Source organism: Dermochelys coriacea, chromosome 2 (assembly GCF_009764565.3).
Source record: "Dermochelys coriacea isolate rDerCor1 chromosome 2, rDerCor1.pri.v4, whole genome shotgun sequence".
Lineage (NCBI taxonomy): Eukaryota > Metazoa > Chordata > Testudines > Dermochelyidae > Dermochelys > Dermochelys coriacea.
In genome coordinates this window covers 153,358,909-153,385,060 of record NC_050069.1, presented here as the reverse complement: position 1 = coordinate 153,385,060, position 26,152 = coordinate 153,358,909, and the positions used below count along the sequence as shown (strand labels likewise).

Here is a 26,152-nt window from a genome sequence, read left to right as displayed (position 1 = left end):
TACAACTAGCCATTTTCACTGTTGCCAGTCCAAAAAGAGGTCACACGATTTCTTTTTTTAACAACTTATTTTAACGATTGTTGTAGCATGTAAAAAACTGAACCTCTTTTGAAAAAAACTTTCCAATAAATCAAACAACATTTAGACAAAGAACACACCTCAAAAATTTCAGGCCAAAAGGGAAAATCTGGGAAAGATATGAGTGACTGAAAACAGGGGCTAAGAATAGAATTGCTCATACAACCTTACCTGTAGTGGTTGCTGTCACTCATAAAATAATACTTACTAACCAGCATCATCAGCTTAAGTTCTTCACATCACCTCAGTCCTAATTACTTCCATCTGCTGCTGTGCTAGGGTCTTATGTATTCTGTAATTTTACAGATGAATAATACTGTATATTTCAAGATGCTGTGGAATTCAGCATTTGTCCCACACCATTTGTGGTTTTGCTGCATTAGGCAGCAGAAATTTTGGTTTTGGATAGCATCATGGGAGCTGGAGCTTGGGAAATAAACAGGGTTGCCAGGAGAGCCTAGTCAAAACCTATCTTCAGATATAATCAGTGTTGAAGTAATCAGTGAATTTTATGTCAACAAGTATTTTCAGTTACAAACCACAGCTGTGTGAGTTTATGAACAGGCTGGAGAGAGGTGGGAGTAAAGGCTATTTCATGGCAATGGTTTAAATTAATGATGGTGCAGAATTTAGGAGCTAATATGGTGGAATTAGGTACCATTGTGCTGCAGAATAGTCAGCACCTTGCTCTCTGCCTGACATAAAAAAGAAACGCCAGATCTCTCATTTTCTCGCCTCTCAACTCTAATTCTTTGTCAACTTGTATTATAGTAAATAAAATAAAGACGTACCCACCAGAAATAAACGCTCACATCTTTGCAGAATGAGTAGGATTATAATCAAGATAATTACAATATTTAGAATTGTACAGTGCTCTCCCTGCTACTGTCCATGCGTGTTCCAGGCATGGATTAAGGACAGAAAATGGCCAGAGTGAGAACATTTACAGTATCACATAAACCAGATAAATAAACAAAATAGTAAGAAACATTAGAAACATTTTTTAAAATGAACAAGTCAGAACTGTCATACAAAAAGATACTTATTCCCTGCCGAGTCGGCATTAATTCCACCATTTGGATAGTCTGGCCTCTTCATGGAACCAAGACAGACACTCTCCAAGCTGCCACAATTAATCCTCAGCCTGGCAGGTTAAGTCAGTATGTATTTCAAGTCTACATTCTTTCTTCTTCTAAACATGTTAATGGACTACAATACACAGACTCAAAATTAGAATAGAATTAGCCACATTCCACATTTAGTAAACTTATAACTGTGCACTCCACATTTAAATGGCTGAATAGACATTAGATAGCTATCATATTGGGTGTTTCAGAAATGACCTTTCCACTGATACACTGTGTCATAACAAATTGCAGAGGGAGTTCAAATTCTCTTCCTTCAATACATATTAGGAACACAATTGACCCATGTAACCCTATTGACTGTAGTAGGGTTGCATGGATATATATAAGAACACACACCGCCCTAATCTCTCTGTTTTCAGGTATAATTCCTTAATGGACGTTTATCTTGATTATTTAAAATACCTTGCATATAGAGAGATCCAAATCAGTTTGCTCAAAGAACAACCTTTGAGAATTCTATTTCCTACCTCCCATCCAATGGGGTGAAACTGGATGTGCACCTCAGCTCCGAGTTGACGGAAGCCTGACAGAAAACAACCAAAATCTTAAATTCACTGATTATATTTTGGGTTCTTAATTTTGATTCTTTAAGTAGCTTAGTAACATCTCTTTTTTGATGCTCTCCTCCAATTGTTCAAGCCAAATTCATGGTCTAGAATAAATTCTTGTGATTCAGCATATGAATTGTCACTTAAACTGATTTTGCTGCTACTCCTTCATCCCCCACCATTACATATGATACCTGCCACAATTTATTTAGTTTGGCTTACCTTATTGTCCCTGTGCTGTTCTTTTGATGGTATTTGGCTGGAAAGGACACAAGTGAAAGAGGCAGAGATGACATAGGACTGGCTCATTGACTCCTTGAGCTTTGTCTATGACAGTGCATCTCTGCCCTTTCCCAGTGTAAGGCTGTGCCTTAAATGCACGATTGAACCCTAAATTGTTAATATTAAATAGATCTCAATTAGAGTTTTTAGACAAGAAAGGGATAGCTGAAAGTGGCTAGAGGGTGGCCAACTGCTTCCTGAAGTGGATGAGCTTCTGGGAATAGGAGCATTGTAAAACTGCCACTTTTCCCTTTCAGCCTGATCACCTTGGAGCTGCAAACTCCCATTGGGCCTGAAACAGAAGTTGTGTCCTTTCCTTCTCACACTACCTCACCAGTAATAAAGATTTTTCAGGATTATATTACTCTCTTAGTTAAATCTGTGTCTCTCAATTAGGCCTCAGTAATAATTTAAGTGCATAATTTGAAGACACTGGAGATTCAATGGTCATCTGGGCTGGATGGGAAAGTGGGCATTATACGCTTTGGCTGTTTTTTCAGCTAGATAAATTCAAACTGGATATAAGGCACAAATTGTAACAGTAAGTCTAATTAAGCAATAGAAGAGCTTATCAAGTGATATGGGTAGATTCTTCACCATTTAAATCAAGACTAGATATATTTATAAAAAGAATACACTAGTTAATTCAGAAGCTGTAGGTCTTGATTCAGGAATTACTATGTAAAATTCTATGGCCTGTGTAATACAAGAGGTCAGATTAGATTATCATAATGGTCCCTTTTGGCCTGGAAAAAAAATCTATGAATTTCCTAGAAAAAAGTTTATTTACAGCATTGTTGTATCCATGTCTGTCTCAGGATATAAGGAAGACAGGTTAGGTGAGGCAATATCTTTTAATGGTCTGATTTATGTTGGAGGAAGAGACAAGCTTTCAAGCTGCACAGAACTCTTCTCTAGGTCTCTAGAGACCTAGAGAAGAGTTCTGTGTAAGCTCAAAAGTTTATATCTCTCACCGACAGAAGTTGGTCCATTAAAAATATTACTTCACCCATGCTGTCTCTCTTAGAAAAAAGTTAATCATTCAGCCATGGATTATTTTATTTTCAGGGAATGGTAGCGGTATTACTGCAGTATTTTAATCTTTATAAATTAACTGAAAACCATTTAGAATATTTTAAAACACACTACTCTGCTGTTTTTCTTCCTTTTACTTGGTGTTTGAAATGTTAATACTACCTGTTGGGGGTAGTGGTGGTGAGAAGGGCAGATTTTATTAGTTAATTGGCAGGATGCTTCCAAACTATGATTATGCTTCTTGCTAAATTTTGCTTGACATTAATATTTCTACATTTTCAGAGTTTTTTCTTTCAACGAGTATATGAATGGTGCATTATACATTTTGGTGTGTTTAATTCTGAACATACTTGTACTCATGAAATTCTACCTTCCATTATTTTATGAAGTGTAAATTGGATTGTCAGCCTCAATTATAGAATCATAGAAGATTAGGGTTGGAAGAGACCTCAGGAGGTTATCTAGTCCAACACCCTGTTCAAAGCAGGACCAACCCCAACTAAATCATCCCAGCCAAGGCTTTGTCAAAGTGGGCCTTAAAAACCTCTAAGGATGGAGATCCCACCATCCCAATCCATTCCAGTGCTTCACCATCCTCCTAGTGAAATAGTGTTTCCTAATATCTAACCTAGACCTCCCCCACTGCAAATTGAGACCATTGCTCCTTGTTCTGTCATCTGCCACCACTGAAAACAGCTGAGCTCCATCCTCTTTGGAACCTCCCTTCAGGAAGTTGAAGGCTACTATCAAATCCCCCCTCACTCTTCTCTTCTGCAGACTAAACAAGCCCACTTCCCTCAGCCTCTGCTCATAAGTCATGTGCCCCACCCTCCTGATCATTTCTTTTGCCCTTTGCTGGAATCTCTCCAATTTGTCCACATCCTTTCTGTAGTGGGGGGCTCAAAACTGGACACAATACTCCAGATGTGGCCTCACCAGTGTGGAATAGAGGGGAATGATCACTTTCCTCAATCTCTTGGCAATGCTCCTATTAATGCAGTCCAGTATGCCGTTAGCCTTCTTGGCAATAAGGGCACACTGCTGACTCATATCCATTTTATCATCCACTGTAATCCCAGGTCCATTTCTGCAGAACTGCTGCCTAGCCATTCGGTCCTTAGTCTGTAGCAGTGCATGGGTTTCTTCTGTCCTAAGTGCAGGACTCTGCACTTGTCCTTGTTGAACCTCATCAGATTTCTTTTGGCCCAATCCTCCAATTTGTCTCGGTCACTCTGGACCTTATTCCTACCCTCCATCATGTCTACCTCTCCCCACATCTTAGTGTCATCCGTGAACTTGCTGAAGGTGCAATCTATCCCATCATCCAGATCATTAATAAAGATTTTGAACAAAACCGGCCCCAGGACTGACCCCTGGGGCACTCTGCTTGATACTGGCTGCCAACTAGACATCGAGCTGTTGATCACTACCCCATTGAGCCCGACAATCTAGCCAGCTTTCTATCCACCTTATTGTCCATTCATCCAATCCATACTTTTTTAACTTGCTGGCAAGAATACTGTGGGAGACTGTATCAAAAGCTTTGCTAAAGTCAAGTTATATCATATCCACTGCTTTCCCGATATCCACAGAGTCAGTTATCTCATCATATAAGGCAATCAGGTTGGTCAGGCATGACTTGCTCTTGGTGAATCTATGTTGACTGTTCCTGATCACCCTCTTCTCCTCCAAGTGCTTCAAAATGGTTTCCTTGAGGACCTGCTCCATGATTTTTCCAGGGACTGAAGTGAGGTTGACTGGTCTGTAGTTCCCCAGGTTCTCCTTTTTTCCTTTTTTAAAGTTGGGCACTATATTTGCCTTTTTCCAATCGTCTGGGTCCTTCCCCGATCACCATGAGTTTTCAAAGATAATGGCTAATGGCTCTACAATCACATCAGCCAATTCCCTCATCACCCTCGGATGCATTAGATCTGGACCCATGGACTTGTGCATGTCCAGCTTTTCGAAATAGTTCTTAACCTGTTCTTTCACCACTGAGGGCTACTCGCCTCCTCCCCATATTGTGCTGCCCAGTGCAGCAGTTTGGGAGCTGACCTTGTTTGTGAAGACCGAGGCAAAAAAAGCATTGAGTACTTCAGCTTTTTCCACATCATCTATCACTAAGTTGCCTCCCCCATTCAGTAACAATCCCACACTTTCCCTTACCTTTTTCTTGTTGCTAACATACGTGTAGAAACCCTTCTTGTTACCTTTCACATCCCTTGATAGCTGCAACTCCAGTTTTGTTTTGGCCTTCCTGATTACATCCTTGCATGCTCGAGCAATAATTTTATACTCCTCCCTAGTTATCTGACCAAGTTTCCACTTCTTGTAAGTTTCCTTTTTGTGTTTAAGCTCACCGAAGATTTCACTGTTAAAGCAAGCTGGTCACCTGCCATATTTGCTATTCTTTCTGCACATCGGGATGGTTTGTTCCTGCGTCCTCAGTAAGGCTTCTTTAAAATACAGCCATTTCGTATTTTGCTACTCTCCTTTCTTCCTTTTGTGAGGATCCTGAACTCAACCATCTCAACCATCTCATGGTCACTGCTGCCCAGGTTGCCACTCACTTCTACTTCCCCATCAATTCTTCCCTGTTTGTGAGCAGCAGGTCAAGAGGAGAATGGCCCTTGGTTGGTTCCTCCAGTAGCTGCACCAGGAAGTTGTCCCCAACGTGCTCCAAAAACTTCCTGGATTGTCTGTGCACTGCTGTATTGCTCTCCCACTCTCCCAGCAGATGTCAGGGTGATTGAAGTCCCCCATTAGAACCAGGGCCTGTGTTCTGAAAATGTCAGTTAATTGTCCGAAGAAAGCATCATCTACCTCATCCTCCTGATCTGGTGGTCTATAGCACACGCCCACCAAGACATTACCCTTGTTGCTCTCACTTCTAAACAGGTTTTTCTCCAGTTTCATACTGGAGCACTGAGCAATCATACTGCCCTCTGACATACAGTGCAACTCCTCTACCTTTCCTCCCTTGCTTGTCCTTGCTGAGCAGTTTATACCCATCCATGAGAGTGCTCCAGTCATGTGAGCTACCCCACCAAGTCTCTTTTATTCCAGTCACATCATTTGCTCAGTTTTCTTTTCTACCAGCACTGATCCATTGTGTGCATGCTCAGTGCCCATCTTTTCATAAAAAAACAGTTATTTGGTTGTATTACTAAATCTTGTGTCTTCTTGTATACACATGACATTTCAATTTTTCCATTGAAGTTGGTTTACAAATAAATATCTTTTTACAGGTCGCTCAAATAACGGTGTAATTGTACAGATTCCTTTAGAGAATCCATCATGTTTCTCAGTAGTGAACCTCTTGACAAGAAAGCAGAAAACTGAAATTCAAATGCTTCAGTTTCCAAAGGACAGTTTCCTTAGAGATCATTTGGCCTTGCTTCAGAAATGGTCTCTGCATCAACTGTGTCACACTCCTAGAAACACATTATTAAATAGGTGGGGATGAATGCCCACCCATATAATGTACATTCACATTATGCATTCCCATATGGATTTCAACCTCTATGTTTTTTCAAATATGAGTTTCCTAATCATCTTGCCATATGATATTTTCCATCATCTTCATATACAGCTGAATTCACTTCTGAGGAAGACCAACAGAAATAAAATGGCATTGGAAATAGCAAGCAGAAACTGGTAATGCAAAGTCTTTTCAGCCTGTGCTGAGCAAAAATAATTTTATCTATACTGCATATACACATGGTTTGGAAGTGCACAGAACTGTCTACTGCCCTGAATTGTGTTATACTTAAAATTAGTACACTGAAGTGAATGTGTAAAATTTGCATTGTGAGTTTGTATATCAGTGACTTCAGATTAGATTTGCTCAATTTAGAAACTCTTCTCAAATGGCAATCCCTGCAAACTCAGCCTGAGTTCTGAAAGTCAGGCTGGGTTCTTTTTTCTTAAGTATCAACATAAGTAATACAGATTCTGCAGGGCCAAATTAAGCACTCATTTAAATCTGTGAAATGCTTGTGTCTTCAAATTATGCACTTAAATTATCACTGAGTACTGAAGGACACAGGTGTAACGGAGGGCATCACTTTCCCCAGAAAATCTTTTTTTACTGGTGATGTTGGGTGAGAATGAAAGGGCCCAGCATATGTTTCAGACCAAAGGGGAGTTTGCAGAGATGGCAATTAGAAAAAGCATTTTTTTACTTGTACATTTAGCATATTTATTATGGAAATTATTGAGCCATAAACATTGGGCCCCATCATGACAATTGTATCTTCACTTTCAGAGTAGAATTGCACTTATGGCCTCCAGAGGCAAATAAGAATCATAGCTATTTCATTCAGCAGCTCAGTCTAACAATACAACCAGGACAAAGCTATTTGAAACTACTCAAGCACAAGATGAAGTCTTCTACCGCAGGGTACTGAATGACACTGACACAAAATATACAAGCATTACACCTTCAGAATAGTCATTGGCAGATCATTGATCCTGAGGGCAGGACTTTGTTACCAAACAGTTTCTCAAAGCTAGGTGATCCTCTAGGGTTTCCACCCATCCTGGTTTTACCTGGACACTCCATTTTTTTGCTTCTGTGTCCAAGTGCCATAGGGTTGCCACATGCCCAGTTTTCAACTGGAAAGTCCGGTTGAAAGTCCTGGCAACCCTAAGTGGCACCTGAACAAAATGTTCAGTTACTGTGTGGTGGGGAGAGGCGCTGGATCATTAATCCACACCAGATCCGGCTCAGCCAGGGTTGCCTCCTACATGCAGGCAGGCTGCTTGAGACTTGAGAGGAGTGAGAGATGGGGTCAGGCCTTTGGGGAAGAGGCAGGGCAGGGGCAGGGCCTTGGGATCCGGTTACAAGCAATTAGAAAGGTGGCAACATAACCCTCTGCTTATCACGTATACCACAAGTAGTACCATTTCAGTGGCATCTAGAGAATGTTTCATGTATGACCTTTAACAGCAGATCAAGAGGGAAGCAGAAGAGACTGCCCCATTTCCTGCTCACCACCAATACATGAAGTCATAGAAACTGCATTTGGAATTGCAGGAAAGCAAGAAAGATCACACTGTGGTCTCCCCATCCTCAAATACCTCCCAGTTTATTGGCAAAGATGTCAGAGCTCCAAAAACTCTGCTATAGCCCTGAAGTAGGGTCCTGCTCCAACACTGCTCCTTCATTTGCCAACTGCATCTATAGGCTGCAATGTGCAGCACTAACAGGTCCCTGATTAAGCATTGCTTCATAAATATAATATACCGCTTGGCGTTGATATTGAACACTGTGAAAAACTGAATACAGCTGATCAGGAACTGGAATTTTTGTTCCATGGAAATCCTGATATTAAAAAAAAATTAAATCAGAACAAAAATTTCCCACAAAAGAAAAATTTAGAAAAATTCCAATTCAGGATCATCAAAAACATTTTGTTTCAACAGTATCAAAATGTTTCCTTTAGACATTTGTAGCAAAATATTATTACAATTTATTTTAATATACATTATATTTGTCTAAAATATTAATTTTATTATACAAATTTAAATGCATTCATATGATAGTCAAAATGGAACATTACAAGTTTTTCCCCTCAAAAACTTTTGTCAATATCAATATGCTCCCATACAACTTTTTAATTTTGGACTAAACTGAATTTTTGGGTGGAATAGTGTTCTGTTGAAAAAAAAATTGACCATTTCTAACATTCGGGGGTATCTTTCTTAGTAAAATAAATATTCATGTGCTACCATGTGAAGCCATTTGTGTATTCCTTAGGCTGAAATATAACCTTCCAGTCTTCTAGAGGCATAATTGTACTTTTTAAAAAACATGTATGTAACCTCTGTGATACAGGAAGGCCAGGAAGCAACAGTAGAGTGCTAGAGGGGAAATATATAAACCCAAGTCTAATTAAGGTGTGGTTCTCTGTAGACTAGGGAGGGTGGCTACAGGTTAATTGGAGCACCTGCAGTCAATTAAGGCCCTGTCAGGAACCTAATAAACCCCCCTGCTTCAGTCAGTCAGTTGTGGGGACCGGAGCCGGAGCCGTGCTGTGAGATTTGAAAGATCAGAGAACCAAAGTAAGGGAAACCCTGCCCTAACAGGAGAGGGAGACTCCCTTCCCCAGTGTCTAAGGACCAAAGGTACCCCACCCAAGGGGGAAGAGGGTAAGATTGAGGGGATTGAGAGGGGCTGGGGCTCAGAGTAAGGAGCAAACCCAGACCCCCTTCCCTGTTTCCCTCTTCTACCACCTTCCTAGCCCACTAGCGGGGACCTCAGTGACCCAAGAGCAGGGGCAAGGAGTGGCATCTAAGCCTCCCTGCCAAGAAAAGCACAGGACCCACTATACTAACATTGGCCATCTTGTCACACCTCTCATTCACTAGAAGGCTGTTAATTTAATGCACATAAAATATGACTGCCAATTGAGAGCCTTCTATAAAGCAGCTATAATTCTTTCTTAATTATCAGGTTTCCAGTGTTATATTTTGGAACAATTATATGCTATTTTCAGTATGTGTGAGAGTACAGTTAGCAATTTTATTTAAATTCCCTTGGAAATAAATAATTTTTGCTCCAGTAGAATTCAGTGCAATTTCCATGGATATGCAAAAGAAATGCTGTTGGGGTGGCATGTTCTTAACCATCATGCAGTTTCCATTGCCTTGTATCTTGTTCTCCATTGCACTATCATTAGGGTCCCAAAATTGCTCCTAATAATAAGCATCTATATTTATATCTATATATATTTCCATACAGATCCCCTAACTGCTATTAACTCAATTTCATGATATTTCCTGTACTCCCTGCAGTAGGAAACCTTATTCAGTTGAGAACTGATCTTTTTTTTTTCTCTGCAAAGGATTGAAAAGCTACCTCACCACAAAATCTGTCCAGCGGTTTATTGCCTATCTACTGCCACATTGGTGAAGACAGAGTCTTAAATTCTCTCTGCAATATCTTTAGAGGACTAATGTGTAGAAAAGAAAATTGTCCCGATCTCCACATAGTAGTCTCAATAAGTTATTGGATCAGCAAGATCTATTGATTCCTGGTATTTCATACATAACATATTAAATAACAACAGAATGTTATAGTATAAGTAGAATGATCAATGCCCAAGCTTATAGCTAATCTATATATATATATGCCTGACTTGGCCAAGAAATGCCCCCAGGGGCTTATGGCTGATAAGAAAGGTAAATTTTAGACTATATAAGAACACATGGAAATTTTTCAGCCCAAAAGTCAATAGTCAGGGTCCCTTTTTGAATAGGTCTTCAGGATTAAGTGATAAGGTTTGGGGTAAACTATTGAATTTTTCAAGGAGTTAGGCAAGTGTGCTTCTCTAAAGAAGACATTGCCAGTTTCATTTAGTAGTAGGAATAGATGTTCTTCTTTGGCATTAACCTGCTAGTACATCTGTTTCACAGGTTGAGACTTTAATCTTGTTCAGGGCTTCTTGAGCTGTGGTAAGTGTGATGGGGCAAATTAACTCAGGGGTGGTAGAGTGGATTATATGATTTGGTCAGGAATGAAGTTTTTTCTTTCTTTTTGTTCCATAGGTATTTGGCTAAACTTATCAGCGAAGTACACTGACAGCTCTTCCCAGCAACTGATATCTGGGTCCGTTGTCTGGGTGATGCAGGCTCACTTAATACACCAGTTCACTAAGCAGAATGATTCTGCTGGCCATGATTCTGCTGCCTTGATTTAAGAAAATTAGAAGGCTCTTATTGTGTCATTATTGTACATGGACTTCTGTACATGAAGCTCAAGTTGGTGGCTGTGCTGGAGGAAGAGATTCTTGGATAGGAGGTGTAAATTGAGACCCTATAAGAATTAGAGAAGCTAAGGAGTTCCCAGACAACCAGGTTTGGGAAACACCAGTATCCCAGGTTCAAGGAAGAATGGAGCCAACGATAAAAGAATCATGAGAGAGGAAGTTAGAAAGGAAGCTTGGCAGTTCGTAACCACCAGACGCAAGAGGTCACGGTGGCATGCTACACAGCTGGAGACAGATATGAATAGACAGACTGTAGCCACCCGAGAAAAGAGAAGCAGGAAGAATTCACACAGGTAGAAGTTTCAAATAGATACCAGGTCCTCAACATGGAAACTACGGAAGATCTCCCTCAAGATCCAGCAGGTCCAAGAGAATTGAGAGATTACGGGACCCGTCTAGATGGCAGCTCGGCCCAACCTGTAAGAAAATCAGGCTTACCTGCAAAGAGTTCTCCAACCATCTCAGGAAGACAGACAGTCCCTGTTGGAGATTCAGTACTCAGAAGAACATCCTACAAAGGACAGGCAGACTGCAGAATGGTGTGCTGCCTTTCCAGAGCTAAGACATGAGATGTCACTCTAAGATTGGATAGGCTTCTGAAGTAGACAGGTGAGGATCCATTGGTGATGGTTCATACCAACACAAATGACACAGCATTGCAGGATATCTCACAGATAGTAGCTGACTTCAGGGAACTCTGAAGTGTGCTGAAGAAGAAGAAGAAGAAGAAGAATGTCCAAGCCATCTTCTCTGAGATCCTTCCTGTCCCTCAAGCAAAAGAAGAAAGAAGATTCTGGAGTGAATTGCTGGCTAGGTAAGTGATGTAGAGTGGAGGGCTTGGTATTGTGGAACATTGGTCCACCTTCTATGTGGAGTGGGGGCTGTATAGTTTGGATGGCTTCCCTTCAGTAGAAGAGGGACCAATCTCCTCAGGGACAGGCTGGCTAGAATAGTCGGGTGGGGGTTAAACTAATAGCAAAAAGGGAGTGTGAGGAGAGGGAAAATGAGTATTCAATTAGCACAACATTGAGATTTGAGAAAAAAATTAGTCAAGTATCCAGAGGAAGAAATTCTTGGATTGCCTAGACACCAATCCTAGGAGCCTGGGTAATAAACAAGAGGAACTGAAATCTCTGGAAAATGTTAAGCTGAATCCATGAAAGATGGACATTTTTAAGTCAGCAGGTCCAGTTAGCTTGAATCCAAGCATTTTAAAAGGCCTGGCTGAGGAAATCACTGGACTGTTCATGCTGCTTTTCAATAAATCTTAGAGCACTGGGGAAACTCCAGAAGAAAACTAATATTGTGCCATTTTTTTTAAAGAGTAGACAGGATGATGGAGGTAATTATAGGCCTGTCAGCCTGACGTTTACCTCAAGCAAGATAATGGAGTGGCTGATACGGGACTTGATTAATCAAGAACTAAAGGAGGGTAATGTAATGCAAATAAACATGGGTTTGTGGAAAACAGATCCTGTCAACTAACTTGCAAAAAGAAAAGGAGTACTAGTGGCACCTTAGAGACTAACAAATTTATTTAAGCATAAGCTTTCGTGAGCTACAGCTCACTTCATCGGATGCATTCAGTGGAAAATACAGTAGGGAGATTTATATACATAGAGAACATGAAACAATGGGTGTTACCATACACACTGTAACCAGAGTGATCACTTAAGGTGAGCTATTACCAGCAGGAGAGCGGGGGGGGGACGACGACCTTTTGTCGTGATAATCAAGGTGGGCCATTTCCAGCAATTGACAAGAATGTCTGAGGAACAGTGGGGGGTGGGGAAAAACATGGGGAAATAGTTTTACTTTGTGTAAAGACCCATCCACTCCCAGTCTCTATTCAAGCCTAAGTTAATTGTATCCAGTTTGCAAATTAATTCCAAATCAACAGTCTCTCATTGGAGTCTGGTTTTGAAGTTTTTTTTGTTGAAGTATTGCCACTTTTAGGGCTGTAATCGAGTGACCAGAGAGACTGAAGTGTTCGCCAACTGGTTTTTGAACGTTATAATTCTTGACATCTGATTTGTGTCCATTTATTCTTTTACGTAGAGACTGTCCAGTTTGACCAATGTACATGGTAGAGGGGCATTGCTGGCACATGATGGCATATATCACATTGGTAGATGCGCAGGTGAACGAGCCTCTGATATTGTGGCTGATGTGATTAGGCTCTATGATGGTGTCCCCTGAATAGATATGTGGACAAAGAAAATAACAGAACACCACTAGCCATCACCTTCAGCCCCCAACTAAAACCTCTCTAACGCATCATCAAGGATCTACAACCTATCCTGAAGGATGACCCATCACTCTCACAGATCTTGGGAGACAGGCCAGTCCTTGCTTACAGACAGCCCCCCAATCTGAAGCAAATACTCACCAGCAACCACACAATACACAACAGAACCACTATCCTTGCAACAAAGCCCGCTGCCAACTCTGTCCACATATCTACCCCACCCCCCACTGTTCCTCAGACATTCTTGTCAATTGCTGGAAATGGCCCACCTTGATTATCACTACAAAAGGTTTTCTTCCTCCCCCTCCCCCCCTGCTCTCCTGCTGGTAATAGCTCACCTTAAGTGATCACTCTGATTACAGTGTGTATGGTAACACCCATTGTTTCATGTTCTCTGTGTATATAAATCTCCCTACTGTATTTTCCACTGAATGCATCCGATGAAGTGAGCTGTAGCTCATGAATGCTTATGCTCAAATAAATTTGTTAGTCTCTAAGGTGCCACAAGTACTCCTTTTCTTTTTGCAAATACAGACTAACATAGCTGCTACTCTGAAACCTGTCTAACTTGATATCTGTTTTAAAAATATTTTTTTAAAATGAGATTACTGTGTTGACGTAATGTACTTGCACTTCTGTAGGGCATCTGACATGATATTATACAACATTTTGCTTAAAACTCAGATGATATCAAATTAACATTAAACAGATTAAAAACTGATTAACTGGTTAACTGATAGGTCTCAAATTGTAACTGTAAATAGGGAATCCTAATTGTTTCCAAGTGGGACCTTGCAGAGGGTCTTGGCCCTACGCTATTTAACATTTTTATTAAGGACCTGGAAGAAAACAAAATTATCACTTATAACATTTTCAGATGACACAAAAATTGGGGAGTGGTAAATAATGAAGAAGACTGGTCACGGATTCAGAGAGAGCTGGGTTGTTTAGTAAACTGGGCTCAAGCAAACAATAAGAGTTTTAATAAGGCTAAATGTATACTTCTAGGAAGAAAGAAGGCAGGCCATTCTTAGAGGATGCGGGGCTCTATCCTGGGAAACAATGACTCTGAAAAAGCTTTGGGCATCATGGTGGATAATCAGCTGACATAGCTCCCAGGATGATGTGGCAAAAAGAGCTAATACGATCCTGGGATGCATAAACAGGGAAATTTTGAGTAGGAGAGGTTATTTTACCTCTATTTGGCACTGGTGTGAGCTCTGCTGAAATAATCTGTCCAGTTCTGTGGCCCACAGTTCGAGAAGAATGTTGATACATTGGGGAGGATTCATAGGAGAAACATGAGAACAATCAATGGATTAGAAAACCTGCCTTATAGTAATTAGCTCAAGGAGCTCAGTCTATTTATCCTGACAAAGAGAAGGTTAAGGGGTGACTTGATTACAGTCTGTAGTTACCTACATGGGGAACAAATAAGTAACAATGGGCTCTTCAATCTATCATTGAAAGGTATAAAACAATCCAATGGCTAGAAGTTTAAGATAAGCCTATATTTTTAATGGAGAGAGTAGTTTATAATTGGAATAATTTACCAAGGGTTGTGGTGGATTCTCCATCACTGCCAACTTTTAAATAAAGAATGGATGTTTTTCTAAAAGAATGGTCTAGGAATTATTTGGGGGAAATTCTGTGCCCTATGTTATACAGGATGTCAGATTTGATGATCATAATGATCCCTTCTGGCATTAAAATCTAGGAATCTATTAATCCAGATGTCATAAGGCAATCCCGCCTGCTGCCATCAGATGACAGGCTGCAGCATAACAATCATTGTTGCCTCAGTTTCCCCTTTTGGAATCCCCATAACTCCATGCAAGTTTATCCTCTAGTCCACCAACAGGATGCATTACCATAACATAGTTCAAAATAGTCCATAACAAAAATCTCACACAGGTAGTCCATTGTTTACCCCAGTGCAAGCTATCATTAAAATTCAAGACATGTTGTCCCTTAATGCTTCATATATCACACACCAGTGCTTTCAACTGCATTGGGACTCTCAGTCCTCTCCTCTCCTTGTATGAGGACTGCTACCCAACCCTTCCAGCTGAAGTATAATGCCACTCATCCCAGCAAGAAACTTCACAGCCCCTCTGCTGGGAGCATCCTTGCCAAGGGAGCATCCCTCACTTCCCCACACATTCATGTTTTCTCTGGATCCAGGTGTCTGGCCCTGAAGATATCAGCTGGTAAGCTCCACCTCTGCTCCCCTGCCTCCAGACTTCTCCAGCCCTTGGCTCTGGCTCTCTGGTTTAGAGCCAGCAGACAGCTCTCCCTGCTGCTGCTCTTCCTGCGTTCAGCCCTCTGGTTCTGGCTCTGGCTCGCTGTCCTGTTGACACCAGCCAGCAAACCTCTCTTGCTGCTCTCCTGCCTTCTCCCAGAAACCACTGGCCCTGCTTCTTTCTGGGACTCCTCCAGTCCCCTGCTATCTATCACTTCTAATTTACCCTCCCTTCCTGACTGAACCAATCTGCTCTGACTCACTCAGACTCCCTGTCACTCTATTCTCCACTGATCTACTTACTGGCTCTATCTGTATCTCACTGAAGTGTCTCCCAGAGATTCTCCCGAGTCCTTCATAGCTCCCAATAACTTGGTCCGTCTCTCTCTCCTACTGAGACTCTACATAGATTCTCCCTGGTCCTTTGTAGCTCACTGGTGCTCTCCTGCCCTCTTAACTGGCCACACGGGAGCACCTGTTCTGGCACAGAGGACCTGGACTGGCTTCATTTACAGGGGCCAGTTATCCTGTCACAACAGGACAGTTACAATGTCAAAGAAATTGGAAGAGAAATATCTACTTGGGAAATACAGGAAAACAGTGCTAAAGCTCTTTCAAGAGAATAAAGTATATCTCTAATTTACATAGAAACATAATGGCTCCCTGTTATAAACATACAGCTAAGGGTAGCCTAGAATTCCTCCTTACCTGTAAGGGGTTAAGAAGCTCAGATAACCAGGTTAGCACCTGACCAACAGGACCAATGGGGAAAGAAGATACTTTCAAATCTTGGGGGGGTGGGGGAGAGGTGTTTTTTGTGTTCTTTGTTTGTGTGTATGTTCTCTCTTGGGACTGAGAGGGGCCAGACAAAAATCCATCTTCTCCAACCCATCCTAATCCAAGTCTCCAATACTGCAACCAGAATAAGTAAACCAGGCAAGGCAGATTAGTTTCTTTTGTTTTGCTTGTGAATTTCCCTTTGCTAAAAGGGAAATTTATTCCTGTTTTCTGTAACTTGAATTTTCCCTGTGCTAAGAGAGGGATTTATTCCTGTTTTCTGTAACTATAAGGTTTTGCCCAGAGGGAAATCCTCTGTGTTTTGAATCTAAATACCCTGTAAAGTATTTACCATCCTGATTTTACAGAGGTGATTCTTTTACCTTTCCATTAGATAAAATCCATCTTTTAAGAACCTTACTGATTTTTCCATTGTTCCAAGACCCAGGGGTTTGGGTCTTTGATCATTTTGTAACCAATTGATTAGGATATTATTCTCAAGCCTCCCCAGAAAAGGGAGTGTAAGGGCTTGGGGGGATTGCTGGGGGAAGAGGAACTCCAAGTGGTCCTTTTCCTTGGTTCTTTGTTAAATCACTTGGTGGTGGCAGCGTTACTTAAACCCAAGGTACAAGGGAAAATTTGTGCCTGGGGAGTTTTTAACCTATGCTGGTAGAAATAAGCTTAGGGGGTCTTTCATGCAGGTTCCCATGTCTGTAACCTAGAATTCAGAGTGGGGAGGGAACCCTGACATGGTGGCAGAGTGGTGGGATCATTTTTGAACAAAAAGCACAGCTGGATTTTAAAAGGACAAATTTTTCTTTCCTGCTTGGAAACAGGTTTTTGCTGAGAGCAGTTAGAGGGTTTTTTCCCCTCTGCCTGAAGGCAGAGGGGTCAAGTTACAGTAGCAAAGGAATTCACAAGCTGGGTTGTTTTTTTAATTTCTAACTCTCGGGTATAGCTAGGTTAAATACAAAAAGGCTAGGATGACTAAGTGGCGTCCAAAAAAACCTGGATTTAGCCAAACTGAGAGCACAAGAGAAAGAAAAGGAACATAAGAAACTGATCAAATTAAAACAACTAAAAAAAGCTGCTAAAAGAAAACACCAAAAATCTGCCCACAAGAGAGCTGTGAAGGCAAAGAAAGCTGCCCACAAAAAAGCAGCTATGGAGAACCAGAAGCACGAACTGGCTGTTATGCAGTTAAAAAGACAAAATCTTTCAGCTGCTGGCTCCACTTCCCCAAAAATCCACAAATGGGAGCGACTATTTCCAGAGTATGATAAATCCAGTGATATTGTTGAATATTTCCTCACCTTTAAAAGATTGTGCACACTCCATGCAATTCCTAATGATCACAAAATTATCACATTGGTAGCAAAATTGATTGGCAGAGCTCTGGACATATTCAATAAGATGCCCATTAGAATAATGTGTCAGATTCGAGATCTTGGTCCTTATCTACAAGACACTCAATGATCTTGCTCCAGGACACCTGAAGGTGAAAGATGAGAACTGCATTTGACAGATCTGCTCTTCCGGCAAAATGGAACTGTCAACTGCAAAGGTAAGGCTTGTCTATGGAGGTGACAAAGTTTTTGCAGGGGCCAGGAAAAGATTTTGGTATGAAAATGAAAAACCACCATAGACCCCACCACCTTCTGTTCCAAGTATAGTGTGCACTTCTTCAATCATTTTTATTTTTTGCTATGTAAACACACATCATTGTTCATAACATATATTATATTAAAATAATTCCCTACATAATTTTTCCCTGGGGAGAGGAAGAAAGAACAAGCAGATGTTAGTCATGTTGCTTAATGCACTACTGGTGGACGTTCAGATACTATAGAGATCAACACTAGATAAGAGCCTGAATAGAACAGACTAGTCTCCTTACATAGAAAAGATGTAAACTCTCAGGTGTCAATTTTCCACTCAGCTCAGACAGAGTGGGAAAGTTGGACTATAGAGAGCCAGTAGCAGCTTCCTACTCCAAAACTGCGAAGCCCCAGTGCAAGTTAGCAATGCAAAGGTTTATAATTACAAAAGTTACCAGTAGACATTCATACTGTTATGTCCACATATTACTACTTTACATTTGCAGAAGGAACACAGGTTTTTCAAACAATCCTTTGTTCCATGTAGCATGGCATTCTTGTCATACCTGATGCTTCATCAGAAGATTAACTTCACTGCCTTTGCATGGGACACATGTGTAGTGTATATGAATTGGGTAGAATCCCTTTAAATACTTGTGAGCCTCTGATGGTGCTCACTGTCCTGTGTTTCAAAAATCCCTAGTACCCTGCCAGAGCAGCAATGTATATACCTAACTAGGTCTCACGTTTTGTATATTAGTTAGAAAACACAGATTTTTTGATCCTACTATGCCCATGTAGTTCTTTCATATTATGATTGTTGTGTAAATAACAAAAGACACAACTACAGAGAAGTCCTCAGCAGACACAGAACTACCATTGCTAGGTCCTCCATGCCCCTGCCAGCCTCCTCCAAAGTGCAGGCCAACTCTGGATCTGAGCTAGCTGGAAAACAACAATTCTGTTTAGTGAAAAAGTTTTAGATTTCAGAATTTGTTTTCATTCTGCATCAGAACAAAATTGAGACCTTTCAAAAAATGTTCACAAAAACCCTTAAGAGAAGACTAGCCCAGTGGTAAGGGCATGAAGTTGGGAAATTGAAGACGCAGGTTTACATCTGTTCTATGAATCAAACAGAGTAGGAATCTGAAGTCCCATCTCCAAGGTGAGACTAGTGTCTTCACCACCAGGCTAAAGAGTCAGTCTCTTTGACTCTCATAATATTATTTATACAAAGTAAAATAGCTGCAAGAGGTGGGATTCCCTCAATCTCTCCTTAGGGAGCTGTTCTGTTATGTATAAATAAACAAATATTCATTGGGCTAGACAGAGAGAGAGAAAGAGAAAGAGAGACTCTATAGCTTGGTGATTAGGGCCCTCAGTTGGATCACCCACATCCCAGGTAAGTGCCCTAACCCCTGGGTATTGGCTATTCTGGGGTTAGCAGGGATCTCTCTCTCTCTCTCTCACACACACACACACACACACAAAAGAAACCTTCCTGATGAAACAGCAATTTTTCAAGGGGGGCCCCCAGGAGCTATCAAAAGTTTTTCAACCAGCTTTAGAAATGATAGAGAGGAGGACGAGTGGCCAAAGTATGCTATGCTGTGGCTTTGCTCAGCAGGTGAATGGTGTCTTGGGGGCCATTAACAACTGACTCAGCTTAGAGAAGCCCCTAGACATACTCTAACCTATGCTCGGGCTGAGTCAGGCAGAGATGAAGAGAGATGTAACTATTTCCCTGATGGTCTCCCACTTTGCATCACCAAGTATAAATTCAATGAAGCAGAGAATCTGCCCAAAGATTCACAAACTGCTAACAGGGTCTTCTTCTTCCAATATATTGAGAACCAGATCACCTGTGGGAAGGACATGTTAAACTCAGAGTTTATATTTCAGAGAGGAAACAAGCACCATAGTTCTTGGTTTTGCTCTTTTTGCAAGACTCTTCTACCATGTCCCTCTTTTGCTGTCACTCATGAGCTAAGGCTATGTCTACACTGTGGACCTTACAGTGGCCCACCTGTACCAATGCAGCTGCATTGCTGTAAGGTCTCCTGTGTAGTTGCTCTGTGTAAACTACCCCCAATGAGCAGTAGTAGCTATGTTGGCAGGAGAGTGTCTTCAACTGGCATAGCGCTGTCCACATCACCACTTTTGTAGGTGAAACTTTATGTCAGTCAGGGATATCTTTTTTCACACCACTGACCAACAAAAGCCTAACATTGCTCAGTTAATATAATGGGATATCGTTAGCACTTTATTTAATGGATATATCAAGTTATTTTCTTCCATTTCAAGATCTAAAATCCCACAATTATTGCTATATTGGAATCTTTTTCTATAGCAGTTTGATATACTACTGATAAAAACCTGGATTAAACAAAAATGTACATTTTATATGTAACAAAAGATAACATTAAGGTTGTTGATCAAAATAACAGACTAAAAAGTAACTAGGTCTCTAACCGATAGTTTTAGTTGGTATTGCATTAGGGAATAAGTGTTGTTTTGATAAAAATAATAACTTAATTACACTATACAAATTGCCCTGACCAAGGTACTCATCACATTGAACAATAATTTAACATACTACAAAAATATTATAAAACAACTATATTAATCATAAGGGGATAAGACATAATTAATACAAAAATCACATAAATACTCAACCTGGCTGATGATGAAACATTGTCCCTTTCCCCTCTCAAAGAAATGTAGTTCATAGATGAGTTTTCACTTTCTCATGTCTCCTCTGAGAATAGTTTAAAAATTAAAATGTCATGCTTCTTCATCTCAAATTAAATACTTTCTCTTCACAACCAAGACTGTGGTAATAAAATCTATCATTTTTACCATGATGGGCTGTCAAGATTAAACAAGAGGTGGACATGGAAAAGAGGGAAAGGAAAAACAAAGGGCCTGATATTCGCTTTGTGATCTAACCCTTAGTAAGGAGCACTGCCCTAGGAGCATCCCAGGAGGGAAAATGCAACTCAGGGAACCACAGTCTCACTCCCGGTCACCCTGCTGCTCTGGGGAGGTGCAGGGTGACCAGGTGAAACAGGGCTACATTGCAGGACCCCTGACATGACAGCGTAGCTATGCCACCAGGTGTTCTGGGGGGAGATAGAGCTCCACCCACTCAAACGGGATGGGCTATTGAGCATCAGTTATGCAGAGTTGAAGACTACTCCCTTGTGCTGGTGACAGGATGGTTCCTGATCTGCTCCTGAGGTATTGAGAAAATGCTCAATTACGAGAACTTTTATATTTGTATCATAGGTTCATAGAATTGAGACATCTCTGTGCATCCCACATGTTGATCTGTCTCTCTGATATATCCTCCCAGATGTCTGTATCATCACCATTATGATTGCACCTCAACACCTGGCTGTTGCCTTTGACTCTCACTTCACTTCTGGACTCAGTATTGCCAACCCCAAGCATTCAAAAATTATGCCTGGCCTCCAAAATATCATGAGATTGACTTAAAATCAAGAGATTTTAACATATAATAAATGTTGGGTTCTTTGCATTCATTTTCTGGCTTTTGAGCTTTTTAGTGATCACGTTTACCCATGAGTGCTAGAAACGTACCTACATTTTAAACAAAAATTGAGATAATTTAAAATTATAAGCGGGTTCAAAAAAGGATTGGATAAGTTCATGGAGGATAGATGCATCAATGTCTATTGGCCAAGCTGGTCAGAGAAGCAACCCCATATTCTGGGTGTCCCTGAGCCTCTGACAGCCAGATGCTGGAACAGGACAATAAAAATCACAAGAGTCAACAACAATGTGTGCCACACATCTAAGCCATGTCCAAATCTTGCTGCTTTTTTCTGTTGTAACAACTCTGAGATCTGGCCTTTTCTATTAACTAAAATTCCCATCTATGCTCTCATGATTTCTTGTCTAGGCTCCTGCAATATTCTCTTCTCTGGCCTCCCTGACCTACATTGTCTATTAAAAATACAGCTGCTACTATCACCTTCCTGGACCAATTAAATCAACTTCCTCTTTGGATACCTTGAATTCACCACGTTAAATTCAAGCTTCTTGTCCTCATCCTTAAGGATGGTCCCTAGTCTGCCCCTCTCTATTTATCGCCCCCCTAAGTGCTCTTGTGCTCTCTTCTTTGCTGACTCTCATGCTTGCAACACTTCTCCAAACTAATCCATGAAGCCATTACCCTCTTCTGCTTTAAATCTGTCATGCAACCGAACAGAGCCAGAGCTCCCACGACACTTTTGCAGGGGAGGGACAGGAAGTGAGACAACATGACCCCACAACCACCTCCCAATGGCAACACATGGCCCCAGGAGCCTTTCATCTTTCAGGGAGTGAAGCAGCAGCTTCCCCAACTCTGGGCTAAGTGGGAGAAGAGAGATCTAGGCTCTCCTCCAGATACCCCCTGGAAGCAGTACTTGTACCTTCATTTCCACCGAATGCATCCGATGAAGTGAGCAATAGCTATAAAGCTTATGTGGCTAACGTGAGCTATAAAGACAGGTTTCAGAGTAGCAGCCGTGTTAGTCTGTATTCTCAAAAAGAAAAAGGAGTACTTGTGGCACCTTAGAGACTAACAAATTTATTAAAGCATAAGCTTTCGTGAGCTACAGCTTACTTCATCGGATGCATCCGATGAAGTGAGCTGTAGCTCACGAAAGCTTATGCTCTAATAAATTTGTTAGTCTCTAAGGTGCCACAAGTACTCCTTTTCTTTTTTGCGAATACAGACTAACACGGCTGCTACTCTGAAACCTACTTGTACCTTGTGGTCAATCGCTTTGCTGGATAAGCAGCTTTCTCCTACTATCACTTACCATTCCTAGTTCTACAGTTTAAGAGATAATAATCTGTGTTACATTACAAGAGGTGCAGCGTTCAAAGCCTCTAGTGATAGTTACAGTTGAATATCAAAGAATTTTTTTTTAAAGTAAGGAATTGTGTACAAAAACCTTTGTTAAAAAGCACTATTTACATTTCAAAATCAAATATTGGAAAGTTAAGAAATCCAGTTTACAATTTTCTGTACAACATTAATTCAGCCTTCTTCTGCACATGTATTATGATACAACCTTTAATTAAGTTATCACAATTTTTTTTCCACCGGACCCCTGCCTCACTCAGTGAACAAGAATGTGTAAGTGTCAGAATTAAATTTGCATGGGCAATTGTAAATTGTATCATATCCTAACATGAGTGTTTTTCTTTTACACTGCAGCCTAAACAATATTCCTTTAACAATTTTATGGTAATATAAGTATTTCCAAAATGGTAATGCTACAATACTTAATGATGATATTAAATAAAACCAGTCCTGCCACTGACTGCTGGTGTGGGCAACTAGACACTCCCCCCAACACCATTTTTTGCCATATGTAATTACCCTTTGTTTACATTACTTCAACATGTTTTGAATTCAAGTGACAGGTTAATATCTAAGGTGATCAGAATGAACTTGTGCCCAGGCTGTGACAGGTTGTTACGCAGTTTTCCAGGTAACCAGGGACCAGCCAAGGAGCCTTCCCAGCTTCTATGTGCTCTACTCAAAGCCATGTGAAACTTGAAGTCCCTGTGTTCAGGTAAGTGCAGGGACTGCTACCTCCATGCCACACCAGCAACCCATATTGTCCTAAAAGTCCCCATTCTATATCTACTCACTTAGCGTTCCAGGTGCTAATCAGCAAGCATGCTGCTTGCCCAGGCTAGTGTAGTGGCAGGCTCTCTCCTCATGCATGTTGCGGAGCTCTGGAAGGTATTCATCCTGAATCAGAGTATCTCTCAGAGATCTCGCTGGACAGTACAGCTCTGTATCAACTCTAAATGGAGCTGTACTTTTAATGTACATCCGACAGTTTGCAAGACGCGCTATCAAATGACTTCTGAAAATGTAAAGTCCATATTCTGATCTGATTTACACTCCTAAAAGCCTGAAGCTGCTTCAATGAAATCAAAAGAGTTACTACAGATTTAAAGAGGTATAACTGAGAACAGCATTTGGCTGTAGATACATTGGGCTAGATCCTTGGTCCCACCAAAGATGCTTTGTGCTGCTCCAATAATGTAAAGCAGCCTTAAAGCTGGTTGAAATGGCTAGCTGGGGAAACTTCTGGGTGGTGAAGGATTGATGTAGCTAGCACCACACCACTGTCTCCCGCCCCTTACCCCCACCTCTCAGTTACCCAGTGTAAAGCATGTAGTGGGGAAAAGAAAGTGTTACAAGAACACCCCAGAATTTCATCAATCTCTAGCTGCTAAAATGGCCACCTAGGGTCTTGCAGCTTGTACAATTTACCCACCCTTGGGAACACTCTGAGTTGTTCCTCAAGACTATATTGGTGTCTAGCAGCCCAAGGATCAAGGAGCCATAAGGTGGAATCATCTAACATCAAATGGCTAGTATTGAGGATTTTGCTCATCACACTCACTAATTCTGTAATTCTAAAATAAATATATAATGTTTGTGTGGGACTGATTTTACAGATTAATGCTTTTGTTATCCTCTAGAAATTTAGGAATCTTTTTCTTAATAGTTGTTTCATTATTTTATAAGACAAGACATGAAAGTTAGATTTTGGTAGTAACGCTGCACACAGATGCAGAGATGCAACTCAAGTTAAGTACTTCTCTTGCTGCTTTCCCATTTCCCCCACCAAGATCGACACTACATGTACTTTTCTCCAATCTTCCACAAGCTCCCTGGTTTTCATTAGGTTTCCAATATGGTCAATAGATCAGTTAAGTCCATAAGCTACAAACTACTCAGTGCCAAGGTACCACTACTCACAAGTGAAGCAGCTTGCTGGACTTGGGCCTAAGTTCTTTGCTACTTCCCTTAATACCACATGATGCATATCCTAACATACTGATGTCTATATGTTTGAATTTTCCAAAACATTGATGTATCTGCTCTTTATCATCACCTATTTCACCTTTGACTAGGAAGGGAAACAGAGGTATCATATATGAATCACACTCTGTACCACTCTAAGACACCACACCATATTTTCTATCAGAAGAAATTGGCACAAAACCAGAAGCATTTAAATGCTTATCTAGTTACATATCAAATATAGATAATGCATCATGGATCAGATTCTCAGTGGCAGATGATTAATTTTTCTTTGGAGCAGTCCTCCTGGGGCCAGAGTGCTAACTCTACAGCCTGTATCTGACAGCAATGCAGCACAAAGCTGCCACAGTGCACCAGGAGCCTGATTCAGGTAAGCACATTGCTTCCGTGCTCTGCTGAAGTAGTACAAAGAAGATCTAGCCCATGTACCATTCAGTAAGTAAGGAGGACAGAAACCTCCCAAAACACAAGAATTGCATATATACACCTCCCTTTATTTTTCAAACTATTTAAAAAATATAATCTGAATACTTTAGATACTGACTTAAAAATGTAGTGAATAAGAGCAGGTTAGGCCTTACCGTTACACCAAAGAAGTTGGTTTCATTCATAGCATCCAGAAATATTTTGCCAAGTTTGTGGTTTGTGTAGTTAAAATCCTCGATTTTTTGGTGTTTGTTTGTAGTGTTGAGATATTTCATTGCCCGCTGCAGTGTTTTGGCAATCACCCATATTCCATCGTAGGCATAACCATGAAATTTACTAGACTGTCCATCTCCCCGTTTGTCATTATATTCCTTTTCATACTGCTGTGGAGTCTATGGAGAAGGAAATAAAACTTCATGACATAGCTCAGGACTTCAGAGATTTGGGGTCCTGAATCTTCATTACAAGTGTCCTACTGATATAGAAAAGATTTTGAAAGCAAGGGCTAGGAAAGAGTTAAAAACCCATGAGATCATGCATTCTTATTAATTTCAAGAGTGATGGTGGGAGATGGAGGAAAAGAGCCTAGAAAGAGATGAATATGTATTGCACAGACTGCATATGTAAGAAGCACCCATTTTAAGTAATTTTATTTTCATCCATCAGTCTTCCATTCCACTGCATCCAGCCTCTTGGGTTACAAACTGGTGAACCACAGAATTACCAAAGGGGAAGTTTTTTCCAGATCTCTGTCACAGAGGTTTGGGTTTGCCCTGAAGTGAGGTTTTATAACCTTATAATTTTTTCCTTATGTAATTGATTTTTTTAAAAAAAATCACAAGTGTGTCTAGGTTTTTGTTTTGTTTTGTTTCAGAATCTTGCTAAGCTCTTGACCTCAGTAATGGCTTGTTGCAATGAGTTCCAGAATGGTAGCATTTTGCACTCAATCTGCACATGTGAATGACTATATGAGGGCAAAGCAGTGGAGAATCAGGCCCATTTTTTCATGGGCTGGGACTTTATGCATTATATTTTATACAGGAACAAATACACACAACACATTCAAAGTGTTATAAAGAACATCTCAAAAAGACAAAGAACCTTCAGAAATCATACACGTGGTTATGTGATAA

General features: G+C 40.7%; 1 protein-coding gene across 3 annotated transcripts in view; it reads right to left on the bottom strand.

The window, feature by feature from the left end:
• GABBR2 (gamma-aminobutyric acid type B receptor subunit 2) overlaps window positions 1-26,152 on the bottom strand; it is an 868,870-nt gene that overhangs the window by 418,908 nt on the left and 423,810 nt on the right. For all 3 annotated transcript variants that reach the window (XM_038393151.2, XM_038393150.2, XM_043508506.1), the window contains exon 7: window positions 25,175-25,411. In XM_038393151.2, coding sequence (XP_038249079.1) covers window positions 25,175-25,411 — 237 coding nt within the window. The remainder of the gene's footprint in view (window positions 1-25,174; window positions 25,412-26,152) is intronic.